This window comes from Hirundo rustica, chromosome 3, assembly GCF_015227805.2.
Source record: "Hirundo rustica isolate bHirRus1 chromosome 3, bHirRus1.pri.v3, whole genome shotgun sequence".
Classification (NCBI taxonomy): domain Eukaryota; kingdom Metazoa; phylum Chordata; class Aves; order Passeriformes; family Hirundinidae; genus Hirundo; species Hirundo rustica.
Window position 1 is genome coordinate 42,767,722 of NC_053452.1, and position 15,044 is coordinate 42,782,765.

General features: G+C 51.7%; 1 protein-coding gene across 1 annotated transcript; it reads right to left on the reverse strand.

Annotated features, from left to right (window-relative positions):
* Nucleotides 1–612: 612 nt before the first annotated feature.
* DLL1 (delta like canonical Notch ligand 1) lies at nt 613–9,231 on the reverse strand. The gene is made up of 11 exons (XM_040058911.2): nt 8,585–9,231; nt 8,073–8,384; nt 7,815–7,875; nt 7,313–7,570; nt 4,756–4,816; nt 4,148–4,278; nt 3,831–4,000; nt 3,476–3,692; nt 1,681–2,473; nt 1,451–1,565; nt 613–1,096 (listed from the first exon to the last, which is right to left on the reverse strand). Exons 1-11 carry the CDS (start codon nt 8,642–8,644, stop codon nt 1,091–1,093), a joined length of 2,184 nt encoding a protein of 727 aa, XP_039914845.1. The 5' UTR covers nt 8,645–9,231; the 3' UTR covers nt 613–1,090.
* Between the last annotated feature and the right edge of the window lie 5,813 nt (nt 9,232–15,044).

Consider the following 15,044-nt stretch of genomic DNA (forward strand, 5'->3'; position numbering starts at 1 on the left):
TGAGCTTGCAAAAAATGGGGAGCTGAGTCATGACAAGCCCCATGTCTGGATTGCGATGGAGTGCGCTCAACCCTTGCTCTTCCTCAGGAAGTGACTCCATATGTGTTTATATAAACACACAGCCCAACATGACTGGGCAAATATTACTCAAGGTTTTGCTGTTTGCCTTTGGGGTAAGACTGAGCACAACCATGGGGTCAACAGGTCAGAAGGCTGGGAGGAGAAAGATGTATTTTTGTGCTGTGTTTCTACACACAACAAGTTGTTCTCCAGTCTTGTAATAAGTCTCAGTCCTACTCAATGCCTCCATGAGTCCACAGAGGCCTGTCAGATGCCTGGTTACAAAGTTCAGTCGGTTCATCATCAGATATGGAATAAGCATAGCACTCTGGTTATCATTAATAATATTTATTTTGGAAAAATATTTTAAAAATGAATTTCTTCATTAACAAAACGGTAAAAAAAATCAAATAACATTTGCACAATATTCCATAAATACATTTATATACAAAAAAATATAGTCACATAGACCCGAAGTGCCTTTGTACATATTTACCAAAAAATTTAAATTATAAAAAAATGAACATCACAAAATACTCAAGCTTTACAATTATCATGAAAATATTTTTACAGATTCAAAAAAATAACACACTTTTTCTCACCTAGTAAAAACACATTTTAGTATCAAAAAAGACAATAAAGGCAGTGTTTGTGTCTCTAATTCAAGAAAAGACTGGCTCATAATAATCCAAAATATACACTTCAGGCAGTGCATGCTTCTTATGTAGTAATTAAGTCCATTCATTTAAATATATATAGAAAAGCAACTGACCATAGTGCAATGATAAAATTCATAAAAGGCAGTGCAACAGTAATCCTTGAACACAGACCCTTGCCTGGTGTCCATCTTGTTTCTTTATTTTGCAGTCACTTTGCTAACTTCAGTAGAGAACCAGCTCAAGCCTGAATTTAGTTTCTCAGCAGCAGTCAGTGAAGGAATCTATCTCCCATTCCTCTTTCAGCAGCATTCATCGGGGCACATCTCCTCTGAAATTGTTCTTGACAACCACCTCGCCATATCACCTCTGGTTTACACCTGGAAAGAGAAGACACAAGCGGAGGTCAGGAGAGGTTAATGAAATATATGAAGAGGGCTGTAAGACTGCAGAGGGTCAGGACGCTGCATGAAGCACACCGAGGGGTGGGTCAGCACACCTCAACCACACTACCTTTGTACCCTAGTCTATAAAACTTGTCAAACCCACAACATCCAGAGCAGCAAGCCACTGAGCTTGTCTTTACAACATCCACAGCATCACAAACTCAAGCTGGCTGGATTTCAACAAGTACAAATCACCGTGGCATTATGGAAAGGAGTTTATCTGCCCTGGCATGTATTGGATGGGAGCTGCAGTCTGAGACTTTTCTCTGCTGTTCCAACCCTACTAACCTCAGTTGCTATGATGCACTCATCTTTCTCTTCTGATATGACATACACCGACTGGTACTTTGTGTCCTTTGAAGTGGAGTATACTGAATCTGGTCGCTTTCTTTCAGAAGTATCACTATTGAAGGCAAAAAGAGAAAGAACAAGTCAGATGTCTGTTGCTTAATGCTACCTATGAGATATACACTCCCCCTTCAAAGCCAAGCTGCCCCGTGCACTCAGATGTGAGATACCTCTTTAGTTGTACTGCACTTTTCTCCTCTGCCTCTGAATCATACGTTTCACACTTGGCTTCACATTTGCTGTGCTCCTCCTTAACTGAGTCCTCATTCTTGAGTTCATGCACCAAATTGTAATCCACTGACGGGTATCTGACTTTGTAGCCATTTTTATCAGAGTTATCGCTGTGAAAGTCTACTTTCTTATTTGTGTTTTTAATCTGAGTGGCACCGATGACACTTATGGAAATGTCCTTCTCGCGCTGGCAGTTTGCCAGGTTGTTCATCGTCTCGGTCTCACTCCTGCAGGCATCAGGCTGGTGGTGCCTCTTCTGCACTCTGAGCCTGACGCAGACGACCACAGCAGCACACCCCAGCAGCAGCATGAGGACCAGAATAATCCCAGCACAGACAGCGATCCAGGGGAACTGGGAGTTCTGGCCCTCCGTGTACTTTTCGGTGAAGTCAACGATGACGGGTCCCTGAGGTGGCTCAGGGAGCAGGAACTGGCAGTTGAGGCCGCCGTAGCCCCGGGCACACTCACAGACGTAGCGGTTGTTTCTTTCGTGGCAGGTGGCCCCATTGTGGCAAGGGTTGTGTTCGCATCTGCTCACCGGGGTGCTGCAGTTCTTCCCGTTGTATCCTGGAGGACAGGTGCAGGAATAGTCATTGATGCCATCCTGGCAGGTCCCTCCATTGACACAGGGGAAGGAGGCGCAGTCGTCCACGTTGTCATCGCAGTGTCTCCCAGTGAAGCCAGCCTGGCACTGGCAGATATAGGAGTTCCCCAGATCGACACACTGGGCTCCTGCAAGACAGGAAGGGGAACGAGCTGAGCGGTGGGAAGCCAGACACAATGGCCCCCCGCACTCACTGCTCTCGAGGCAAAAGGCACAACCAGCAGCTGAGGAAAGCTTTCTTTTTGAGAGGTTAGCTCAACCTTTGCCAAGTCTAATCCAACATAAAAAGCACATCTTTTTAAGAAAGATTTTTGTTAAGCAGATTTATTTTTCGTTCTCAATCCTATTCCTTTTTTAACATTTCACTCAGCTCAAACCAGAACGCTAGTCCACGTCAGGTTAACACCACATCTCATGTCACAGAGTTTGAGTGGCAATGAATAACGAGAACTACAGTACAGGAAGTCTTCACTAGTTTAATCAAAACAGGAAAATTACTGTTACCAGATTACAAGTAATAATGTTTAGCACTTGTGTGCTATTTGCATCCACAGAGCTCTAAGACTCTTTGTAAAGGATCTGAAAGTATAGTCTTCCACATTTTCATGCATGAAGCTTCAGACCAAGTTACTTGGCCACTGCCACCCCATCAGAAAATGCAATCTGCAGCAGTGGCCCAAGCCACACCATTGCTTTCTTAGTACAGATCCTCCTCCACCAAGTCAGCTATTGACATGACAAGGACTTTTTTACGAGAGGATGTAGTGATAGGGCAAGGCAGAATGGCTTTAAACTGAAAGAGAGCGGGTTTAGATAAAATACTATGAAAAAATTCTTTACTGGGAGGGAGCAAGTTGCCCAGAGAAGGGGTAGATGTTCCATCCCTGGCAGGGCTCAAGACCAGGTTGGATGGGGCTTTGAACAGCCTGGTCTAGTGAAAGGTGTCCTTGCCCATGGCAGGGGCTTGGAACTAGATGACCTTTAAGGTCCCTTCCAACTCATTCCATTCCACGACTCTATGACTGATCAGTATGCCTTGATCAGTGTGCCTTGTTATGAACTCCAGACCAGAAGCCAAAGTACGTCTATGGTCTCCTTCCAGAAGACCACTGTAGCGTGTTTGGCCTTACCATTAGCACAAGGGCTGGAACTGCAGTAATCAATTTTCTTTTCACAGTTGAACCCAGAATAACCCAGCGGGCAGCGGCAGCTGTAGCCCCCGTCAGGGTTGTCGGTGCAGCGCCCACCATTGAAGCACGGCCCATCAGCACAAGTCATCGCGCTCAGCTCACAGTTCTTCCCATAGAAGCCTGGGGGACAGGTACAGGAATAGCTGTTCTCGAGATCCTGGGGGGAAGAAATGAGAAACGATCAAAACATTTGTCTGAACTTGCCCAGAAATCCAAAAAGGGATTTTGAAAATTAGTAAAACTGACATTAACTCCTCCCTTGGAGTTTCAGATGACACAAACAACTTGAACTTACAGTGCAGCTTCCACCATTCTTGCAAGGGTTTGCGTCACATTCGTTGATTTCAATCTCACAGTTGGAGCCTGTATACCCAGGTCGGCACGAACAAGTGTAGCTCCCCTGACCAGTATTGGTGCATGTGGCACCATTCTTGCAGGGCTTGTGGTGGGTGCAGTAGTTCAGGTCTGTAAAAAAATATATTTTCTTTTTTTAAAGCGAGGCAGCCAAGATGCTTTCTACTTTACAAGGCTAGCATAGGGTGGGTGAGCTGAAAATAGTTGCCTACTTTCAGCAATTTAAAGCAGATGCTCAGGCAAGGACTGAGGACTCACCTTGGTTGCAGAAAAGGCCACCCCAGCCTTCCTGGCAGTTGCACTGCCACGGCTGCTGACAGGTACCATGAAGGCAGCCTGGGTATCGGATGCACTCATCACAGTATCGCCCCTGCCAGCCCACCCTGCATCTGAAAAAAAGTTGACAACAAAGTCTCATCAGATTTAGACTTCTCACAGCTGAAAACCCTATCACAAACACTGCAAGCACACTGATGCCAGGGATCAAGTTTCCTAAAAGCCCTCGGTGATCCTTCAAGTGAGAAAGTCACCAAGTCCAACCGTAGCATCAGCTTTCATCGGTCCGAGCTATTTCTTCCACTTCCTTAGATAGGATCATGGTTCCAGATAGTTAATTTGTTTACTTTAATAGCAAAGAGCCAAACCTTACACACAGCACTGTAAACCCCTTAGGATAATGTTAATGGCATTGATGTGTGGCTTATGGAATAATACTTTAATCTGGCATCAACCAGATATTTCAAATTTCCATCTAATATGAAGAAAGGCCTTTAAACCAACCCTTCAAATGCCCGATGGCTGATTTAACACCAGAGCATCAACACTGAAAGACAAAGAAGGAAGCAGGAAGGGAGTGGAAAACTTACTTGCATTCCCCAGGCTTGTCGCAAAAGCCGTGTTGCTCGTCACATCCAGGCAAACAAATCGCTGTAAACAAACCAAGCAGGGAAAGACATCAGCACTGGTGCCAAAACAACTCTCTTTTACAAGTCCGAGTCTGAGAGCACCTTGCAGGTGGGGAGCGAGTCCCTTTTACTAGGTTGGGGCAGTTAAACACGGCTGAATTAATCTCTGGAGCCTGCAGGAGTATTGATCTTGCCCCATAACTGGGCACTTTACTTATCACCAGGGATGAGCATTCTTCTTAATACAGTTGCGCACAAACAAAAGAGGACTCACAATTGCTCCCTTCCCCACAGCCCCTCACCCCCCCCCTTCCCTTCCCAGTGAGGGTCAGAAGTCCTTTTTTCCAATTCTATGCACACAGCTCCACCTCTTAATATCCCCCGAAAGTGTGTGTGCAGATAAGAGTGGACAGCTGGTGTGCAGGGTGCCAGTGCAAGACAGCTGCTCTATTGTCTATTCTCTCCCAGCAGCTGCCCCACTGCAACAATACCCCGGCCCCGGAGCCAATGGGGCCGGCGGCCGGCGGCCGGGCAGCCTATCCCTGCCCACAGCTAATCTATGGCACGCGCGTGATTTCGCTGCAAAAAAAACTTTTTTTTTTTTTTCCTTATTCAAATAAATAAGTCTAAAGTTCTTCCTCCCTCCTTCCCCACCCCCCCCCCCCCGCCCCCTCCGCCGTGCTCCGAAAAGGGGCGGGCGGGTGGGTGCAGCCCTGGTAAAAGAGGTAAGCGGGCCAGCGGGAGGGAGGATGAGAGAAGGGGAAAAAAGGACTTCTGCTCATTACTTCGCCTGGTTATGGAACTCATTAAGCAGGCACTGCAAAGTTTTAATTCAACAAAGCCGGCCGGAGACAATGGCATGAGAGGGGAAGGAGGGGGGAAGAAAAAGAAAGAAAGAATCAGCGCTGATAATCAGATCGCCTCCAAGTTGGAAAGAATGGAGCTGGGGGCAAGGCAACGGGAAGCAATCTGCAACTGGCAGCTCCACTCACTAACGGCAAAACATTCTTTTTGCATGCACACATAAACACATCTCCCCTGCCTAGTAGGTTTGTGTCAGTGTTGTAAGCTGGTTTGGTTTGTTTTGTTTTTTTTTTTTCCTGAGAGGGAAAACACAGCAAAGAACGTACGCAATGAGTCAAGAAAGATGGACAGCCTTCTGCTTCGCTGTGGGAATAGCAGCGATGTGCAGGCATTCAAAAGTGCTGACAGCCCCAAAAGAGCTCATTATCAAAATGCTTCCTTTCCCCCCCACCCTTGACACAACTGGGCTAGGCACTTTTGATCATAGGAAAGGTTGTAGCTCTTTTTAAAACATTATCAAAGAAAAGACGAGCCCCTTTGCCTGCTGTTTATTGTGCAACATCGTACCACGAGCTGCTAAAAGCATCCTAGCAGTCACTAACAGTGTGAATAATCAATCAGGAACGGTTTGATTGCAGCTCAGCTGAGACCACAGTGTAGGTGGGTTTAAAGAGAAACAAAAACACAAGGAGAAGAAAGCTGAGAGGCTGCTTTACAGCCTGGAACTGTTTTCTTCCTGCCTGCCTGGTGGCCCTTTGATGACTGCAGAGCAGCACTGGCCCAGTACGTCATCTGCCAGCATATTTCAGATCCGTGTATACACACAAACAGAGAATGCCATCACACGCTGCAGCGGGGGCTCTGTGTGCACGTTTGGGTGTACACCGCTGTGGATCTACAAAGGGCGGAATCTCGTACAACCGGAAAGTATCTGACATCCTGGACTATCCTGTCTGTGATCTGCTTACTGTCACAGCTTTTCCTGCTGTATTAATACACCACATTCCTCAAAAACTTCAAGCTCTGGGGTATGTTTCATGTCCCTCACTACTTTTTTTTGTACCAATTATCATGGCAATGGCACAGAAGAGAGATGAGGAACAAGCTGAACATTTTTGTGGCCCCATGCGCAGCAATTTCTGTTAGCAGCAGTATGTGAGTACCCCAAAAGAGAAATGCACAGTCTAGAAGCCAGAGAGAATGTCTCGGACTTCCCGATACTTTTCTTAATACAAGGTTGCAGAGGATCAGACCGTAGCAAGCCTACTCATAAGCCACATGGATGTTGCCAAAGCCTAGCTCCCTCCCCTGAAGCTATGTACCCTGTAGGTGATAATATCAAAGTTGTGTGGTCAGAGGGTGGATAGGTGTAAAAAATAGTCCTGATATGTTTTAATAAATCCTCAAGCAGCTGCTGAACATTTTGCTACCAGACTAAATGGTCTAAAGCAAATGAGCAAGAGTGTAGTGCTGGCATTGACATTTTGTTGGCTTGAGAGGGGGCTGTCTGCATTAACTCTCTGCGGCAACTCTGAGGATCTCCCGTCCCTCACACTGGTAAAGCTTGAGCACAGAACCAGACATCCACCCACCATTGCTTGGCTCTCCCTCCCCATGGGGCCTGATGTCAGAGAAACACCTCTCTGCCAACGCCAAGAGCTTAGGAGACACTGCTGCAAGGGGCACCCAAGGAGACAAGGAGGTGGATACTCACGCTCCGTGCAGTACTGGCCTTTCCAGCCCGGGTTGCAGACTTTCTCTCCACGCTCTCCACAGGTGAAGTGACCAAAGGCATCGTCCCGGGGGCGGCAGAAGACAGAGCAGCCTTCTCCGTAGTAGTGCTCGTCGCACACGAAGCGATAGGAGTACTTGAGGTCAGTGCGGCCGCTGCTGTGCAGGTCCTGGGACCACTCTTCACCCACTGCCAAGTGTCTCTGGGTGGCCAGGCGGCTGATGAGGCGCTCAGGGTTTTCTGTGTGAAAGTGGAGAGGAGAGTGGTTAGAGAGCCCAAAGCAGGCCGGGCATGGTGGGGTCTCTGGTCTCCAGTGGGAGGGGAACTGCAGAGGTAGGGTGAGATGGCTGCATGCCAACAGGTTGGCCTCTCTTGCCACAGGTCTACTGTGGAGGAGAGTGTGCTACACGCTGCAGAGAAAGGGGCCAAATAGGGCTGCAGGGCTGGGATTATTGTGGGGAAAAGCGTCTTTCAGGACACTTACCAGTGGTGAGGTCATCAGGTGAGTCCGTATGCAGAGCTTCAATGATGAGCGAGAAGGTGCCCTGTGGAAAGAAGGAGCAGAGACAACCCACCAGGAGAGCGTGAGAGCAGGTAGGCACAAGGGGCAGCGCCACCAGTCCCCTCAGTCGTTGTCCCCCTCCCCTCTTGACGCTTCAAGGGGATTGGCGGCCTCTTGGAATAGCACGGGGTGGGTCGCGATGGGTATGTGCCGCCCCTTCCAGCATCGCCCCCCACTTACGGGCCAGGTGAAGCCGAAGGGGAAGCGGATGGGATTGCTGAAGGCGGGGTCGGCGCCGCCCGCGCCGTCGGGGACGCTGAAGGAGTTGGCGCCGAGGACGGGGGTGATGGCGCTGCCGTAGGTGCAGGGCGGCTCGGGGGACACGCTGGCCTGGTAGTGCTTGAGGCAGACTCGGAAGAAGGTCTTGCAGTCGCACTGCTGGAGCCCGCCGGCGCCGGGGCCGCCCCCGCGGCAGCAGTTGCGGTTGCTGAGCAGCCCCTTCTTATTGACAAACTCCTGCAGCTTCAGCTCGAAGACCCCGGAGGAGCCGACCTGCGGGGCGAGGACAGCGGCCGTCAGGCACCGAGCAGCCCGCTCCCCTGCCCCACCGCGGCCCCGGCGGCACCGGCACCCTCTCCCCGCTCCTCGCGGCTGCAACAGGCAGCGACAGTCCCTGGCATCCCCCGCGGGACTCCTCGGTGCGGGGACCCCCCGGGGCAGGCATTCCTGTCCCCCACCCCGCGGGCACTTACCTGGCAGCGGCTCAGCAGCACCGAGAGGACGGCGAGCGTCAGCAGGAACCGACCTCCCATTTTGGAGGTGCAGCTCTGGTGCCCTCGATTTCCTCCCCCTTATCTTCTCGTCAGAGGGAAAAGGGGAAAGTGTCTCTCGGGGTAAGGGAAAAAACACAGCGGCCAAAGCCGCTCGTCCCAGCAGAGCTGGAAGAGTTAATGTCACGGTCTCCTTCTTTCAGGAGTGTCTCTGACTTTTTTTCCCCTTTGTCGATACCTCTAGATGTAGCCTGTCGGCAACTGACAGCTCTTTCGGATGGCAAAAGAAAAAGAGAGGAAAAAAGGACGGGAAAAAAGGGGAAAAAAAAAAAAAAAAAGTTAAGATTTATCTGTTAAACTCTTTTTCTTTCGCAATCCACGATGCTCTCCCTTTTCTCCAGGAAGAAAAAAATAAAAATAATAAAATAAAAAGCAACTTAATTCCCAACAGAGGCAGAGAAAAGGCTTCCCAAGGAAGATTAAAAATTGGCGATCTGGAAATCCCTGCAGAGGCAGCGGCGGAGGCAGCGGCGATAATTCCCGGGGCGGTGCGATTCGGGAGCGGCTCTGCGCGGCTGCGCTCGCCGTGCGCACGTCGGGGCTGGTGGGTGTCAAACAGCAGCGGTGGCGGGCAGGTCACGTCGGAGCCTTGATCCCCTTTTTTATTTTTTTTTTTCATTTCCTTATTTTTTTTTTTTTTTTTTTTTTTTTCAGAGGAAGCGAAGCTCTCTTTCCTTGTTGTGAGTTTACTTTTGTTTTTAGAGGAATCCCAGCCAACAAAAATAAGCTCGTGTCTCAACAGCAGCGAACAGAGCGTGTCCGGGTGTGCTCCTACGGGGGAGGGGGCGCCTGCTCCGCTCCGCTCCGTGCCGCAGCTCGGCTCGGCTCGGCGGCTCTCTCCGAGGGTGAAGCACTAAGGATCTGCCTCTCCTTGGGCGCCTGCCGCCCTTATATCCCGCCGGCCGACTGCATGCCTAATGAGATGCAAATGAGCAGCCCCCCAATCTGGCTAGAGCTGTCACAAAGGAGCCACTTTTCCAAACCCTCCTCTCAATGGATCGCCAAATGGTCAGTGAGCTGTAAAATGTGCAACCCTCCTCCCCCTCCCCTTCGCGCTCACAAAACGTGTTCATTTACATTCCTGCAAATTTGGTAACCGCAAGAATCCCCCTTCTGCTCCCGGGAGAGGGCAACACCCCCTCTGCACCGGGGAGAGGCAGTGCAACACGCTCCGGCCAGAGAGCAGCCCCGGGGACGGCGGGCTGTAATTGCCTCTCGGAACGTGCAGAGCAGCTGCCGTGACCCCAAAAAGTGACTCGGTGATCGTGACTACTCCAAGGGGCATCTCCGGCGTTAAAGGGACGAGGGAGGTGGGAGCCAGCGAGCCACAACGAGGGGAGTCCCATCCCATGAAATTCATGCTGCATTCACCCTGGCACAACCGGGGTAATTGGGGAGGGGGACAGCGAACGTGGACGAAGTGACCCGGGGCTCGCTCTTCCCTTGGCTCCGCTCACGGAGCGCATCCCGCCGGCGGAGGCACGGGGGATCCCCGGGGGTCCGGCGACCACGGAGGACGCGGGCGGGTTGGCGGCGGGGACTCGGGGAGGGGACCCGTTCGCGGGGCTCCGCGGGTCCCGTCCCCGCCACCACCGCTGCCGGAGAGAGCCCCTCGCTGCTCCCGGGTCCCGCACCCCTCTGATTATTATCATCATCACCAGCAACCTCTCCCTCTCTCTCCGTCTCTCTCTCTCTCTCCCTCCCTCTTTTTTCGTCCTTCAGCTTAGTAAAAAGTGAGTTTGGTGTGTGTCGTTCGCGTGGCTGTCATTAAGGCCGTTTGTTATTGTGTGAGGGCTGAATCAGTTAGCTCTTTGTGCTCTCAGCTGTATGGTAATGTAGACAGCACCTGCTCCCTGCACAATGCGAGGGAGAGAAAGAGCTCCCCTCGGCGCACGCTACTGCCTCTACAACAATGTCCGCACATTTTTTAAAGAAATCCCTTCCAGCACTTCCCCCCTCCGCAACACACATACACACTCTCACATACACACACGCGCGCACAAAACAAACTAGCCCAAATTTACACCAGTCGTCACCTTTATATATATATATATATATATATATATATTTTTAACATATCCATCAGACAGTACAACTTTTGTTTTGACCTTTAAAACACGGAAAGCAGTTTACTGGTGCGGTGAAAAAGGGATAGAGACTATTACCATTTGAGCAGACTCTTAATGATGGATGGAAGCAGGGGATAAAAGTTGGAGGGCGACTCTGGCATGTCACCCGAAGCAGGGTTTTCCACTTTGTTTAGGCCCTCTGTTTAAACACCTTTGGTAGGCGCAGGCGGATTCATTAGGATGCAAGGTGTAACTGTCTCTGTAAATGTCATTTTAATTGTAACAGATCATTTCAGCACAGATTAAGCTTGTGTGCGAAAGGAGAGGATTTGGCTACAATAACCTCACTGTAGGTATGCCGTGCTAAAAGCCTTATTATGGAGACTTTATTGGGTTGAAACGTGCATTTGCATGGCAAAATGTGACTTCCATTGAAGCACATGTCTTGATCACAAATTATCTTACAATGCGCTAGGAAAAAAGGAAAAAATCTTAAAGACTTCTTAAAGTAAAAGCATTGAGTAATACCAATTAAAAGAAAATCACTAATGAGTTCATTCAGCCCAGCTCTTCTTGACTGTTCCAGGACTGTAGCTGCCCACATTCATTTACCAGGGGTTTGTGGCACCTACCCCAAACCCAGGCCACCTACCCCAATCCCTGGTACAAACATCCAGATCTTTGCAACATTTTGCCACTCAACGTGTGTCCTTTACATCTAAATGTAGTCGAACGAGCCATCTACATCCAGGTGCTCTTCCTCTCCCCTCTCGCCGCCCCTCGAGGCATAACCAAAAGTTTAAAATGTACAGGAATGTTTCGGATTGATTTTTTTTTTTCTTTTTTTTTTTTTTTTTCTTTTTTCCCGGAGTTGTGTCTGGGCAGAGAGGGGACCAGCGATCCCGCAGGCACCGTGCGCGGATGCAGAGAAGGCGGCCCGGGAGGGAGCGGAGGGGAGCGGGCGGCGGATCCCCGGAGGCCCGGCCGCCCGCCCCCGCCGTGCCCAGCCTCAGCAGCGGGGAGCGGGGGGGCGCATCCCGCAGCAGCGCCGCTTTTCACTGCACATTACTTTTGCCACCTAGCGTCAACATCTTTTCAAGTGGCTTGTCGCTGCTTCGCAAACTTTGCTGCGGCGTTATTCCCGGGGGAAAAAAAAAAAAAAAAAAGAGAGAGGAGAAAAACATCACTTCGTATGAGGTTTACTGGGGGGGGAGGGGGGGGGCGGGGATGAGCGGCAATATCTGTCTTGAAATTTGGGTGGTGGCCCGTCGGTGGAGGAGAGAAGTGATATATCAACGCGGATCTTTTAATCTACGAGAGATAGAAAGTTGGTCCATTAGCATCCCCTCGCTTAAAAAACTGGAAATAAAAAGTTACACGCGCGAGGGCTTTAACCTAGCGATAGGAAAAAAATAATCCGAAAAAAACTTGCCCCCAAATCCTTAACAACCCCCCTTCGGTACCGGGTATTTGTTAAATTGACGTGGCACAGATTTCTCGATTACCGCTGCTGAGCGTGACTGAAAGGCGCCGTGAGAGCCGGCAGGATCCTGCCCACGGCGCTCATTCTTCTCTGGCTTAATTTATGCCACGCGATTCTGTATTGGGGAAATCAAGCAGAAAGCTCCTTTTTCTGCTTTTTTCCCCCCTCTCCCTCTCTCTTTCAGATGCTGGACTAACGGGGAGACTGTTTAACTTAAGTGTTTCTATAGGAGGCTGTTGTAGTTTAACTCCTGCCCACCAGTAGCTGAGGCGAACAAAGGAGGGACTCGAGGTCTAACTATTCATCCATTCTCTGCACTTTAATTTTCATTGATTTCGAAGACAAGGGGAGCCCTTAGGGATTCTCGCTGAAGGGGGATGACACGCCTTTAGACGCGATCAGCCCCCCAGCCAGCCATCTGCTCCCAACCAAATGGCGCTTTTTCGCTCCCAACCGCGTGTCTCCGCACCGCGCTCGCCCGCCGCCCCCCGCCGCCCCCCGCCGCCCCCGCGCTCTTCGCCGTGCCCGCGCACCGCCACCGGCCCCCGCTGCCCGTCCCGTCCCGTCCCGTCCCGTCCCGTCCCGTCCCGTCCCGTCCCGCCCGACGCCCTAGCCGGCCGCGCCCGCCCCGCCAGGGTGAGCCGGCCGCGGGACCCCCGGGGACGGGAGCGGGGCCCGGGGCCCTGCCAGGGCGCGGTGACCCCGCACGGCCGGGACGCGGCGGGACCGGCCCCGCCTGCCAGCGGCTCGCTGGGGCTGGTGGGGTATTGTGTTCTCCCTCCCTGCCCCTAATTGATACCCTTCCCGCAACGCCAGCCCCCCCTCTCCTGCTCCGGCGAGTATTTACGGTCGCGCCGCGCACCAGCGCGGCCAGAGCTCCCCATCAGCCGCAGCTTTTATCTCTAAGCGAGCCAGATTATGGGAAAAGTCACTTAAAAAGGGGGGGGAGGGATGGGGGGGGAGGAATATGTGCGTGTGTTAATTAGGGCGACGCGCTGCCATCTCTGGCGTGCAACCCTGATTTTTCCCGGGACGGAGGGCTCCGGGCATATGGTGAACGGTGCGTCGGCGGAGGGACGTGTACGTGTGGAGCTATGTGTAGCCGAGTGTGCATAATATTTTAATTAGGTCTGTAGTCCCTACGGAGGTATGTGTGCGTAGCTGCCCCTCCGCCGCACGCCCCCTTCACCTGTTCCGCCGGGCCGAGCCGGGCCGCCGGGAGGGGATGGGAAGCGGGGAGAGGGCAGGCAGGGTGCCGTCGGGCCAGGGCTCTGGCTCCCCCGCTGGCCCCAGGCTCGGAGGCGTGAGCGGGGTGCTGGCGCTGCCCCGGGCCCCGCCGCCGGGCGCCCCGCTCCCAGGCGGGTGCGTGACGGGCGCGGAGGGGCCGCGGTGCCGGAGGGGCGCTCCGCCGCCCTTGCCGTGTGCGGGGAGGAGGATTAAGAAGTTTAGCGTGTAGGTTAGCCCAAAGTTGCAAAGGCATGTGCTGATTAGAATAAGAAAGGGCAGTCGCGTGGCTCAGCTGGCACACAGCGAGGCCAGATGATAGATAAGCAGCTCCGGGTCTTCCCTTCCCCCCAGCCCCCTTTTTGAAATCGCAAATCATCTGCTCCGGCCCTATCCTAGCCCCTCATTTTCATTACAATAGTTGTGTGCTTACCTGTGATCCTGGGACGGGGCATTCCTTTGTCTCCCGAGGAGATTACCGCAGCCAGCTGCTCTCCAACCCTTCCCTGGGCAAATCCCGAAGTGGCCCCTATATGTGTTTTACTGATTGCATGCGAGGAGAAAGCCAGATACCCCCGCCCCCCGCCCCGGCCCCGTTTCCCGGCGCTACTTGTTTGTTTGGGTTTGCTCCCTGGCTCGCTTCCGACGGGATTTTGCTTGTGGGAGGCTAAGAGGGATAAAATTGGTCACTCGTGTGCATGAGCTGTCATTGCTCCCAAAGTCGGAAGGGTGAAGGGCCGCTTGCCTCCGCCCCGGGGGACAGAACCGCGGAACCCCCCAGGGAACAACGAGACAAAAGGGGTTCGGGGAAAGAGGGTCTCCCCCCACCCTGCCCTCTCTCACCCCTCGGGTTCTCCCTGCTCTGCGACATAACCTTTCCCAAAAGTTCCCGTGGGTGCCCTGAGCTGGGCAGGTTCCATTCCTTTTCCTGGCCCCTGCTCTGGGGCAGGCAGGTTCAACTTGCATGCCCCTCTCGGGAGCACCCCGGCCTTGCATCTTTACCCACCTTTAAATTCAAGGATACTCAAGATCTTCACTATACCAGAAGACACAGACCACATTTGAACTAAAAAAAACCTTCTGAAGTGCCTTACCACATGAAATATCCCTTGATCCTGATATTTATCCAGCACCTCAGTACCCGATTTGCCCTGTCAAGCAAACCCCATGCAGTGCTGAGGCCTGGCTTGTCTTGGCAGGAGTGTCACAGAGAGGGAGGGTGAGCGATAGGACTCAGATCATGTACAGGTGATAAAAAATGATGGCACTCCTCAAAAAATGTCCTGCATTGCATCTGTGAGATTTTGCTGGATGGCTGGAAAGATCCCCTTCTGCTACCAACTTCGGCAGCAATATTCATTGCCTCCACCAGTTCTTGTAGGAAAACTCCTTTTGCCCAGCATTATTAATTGCAATCTTAAGCCAGAACTCTAAACAGTAGCTGCAAACTACCACTCCAGCACAGGTCGCTCTCTGGAGCCCTGTGACAGCACAGAGTGCTGCTGTAATGCGCTGCATTCCATGCATTAAAGGTTTTTGTGTTCCCCCTCCTTTGCACAGTGTGTGCATCTTGTGCACTGTATGTTGGTTGCAGCGCAAAACTTGC

Coding starts and splice junctions, on each gene's coding strand:
- DLL1 (XM_040058911.2), bottom strand. CDS start 8,644: ATGGGAGGTCGGTTCCTGCTGACGCTCGCCGTCCTCTCGGTGCTGCTG. Junction 3,693..3,830: donor AGAATGGTGGAAGCTGCACT/GTAAGTTCAAGT, acceptor TCTTCCCCCCAG/GATCTCGAGAACAGCTATTC. Junction 1,566..1,680: donor AGTGCAGTACAACTAAAGAG/GTATCTCACATC, acceptor TGCCTTCAATAG/TGATACTTCTGAAAGAAAGC.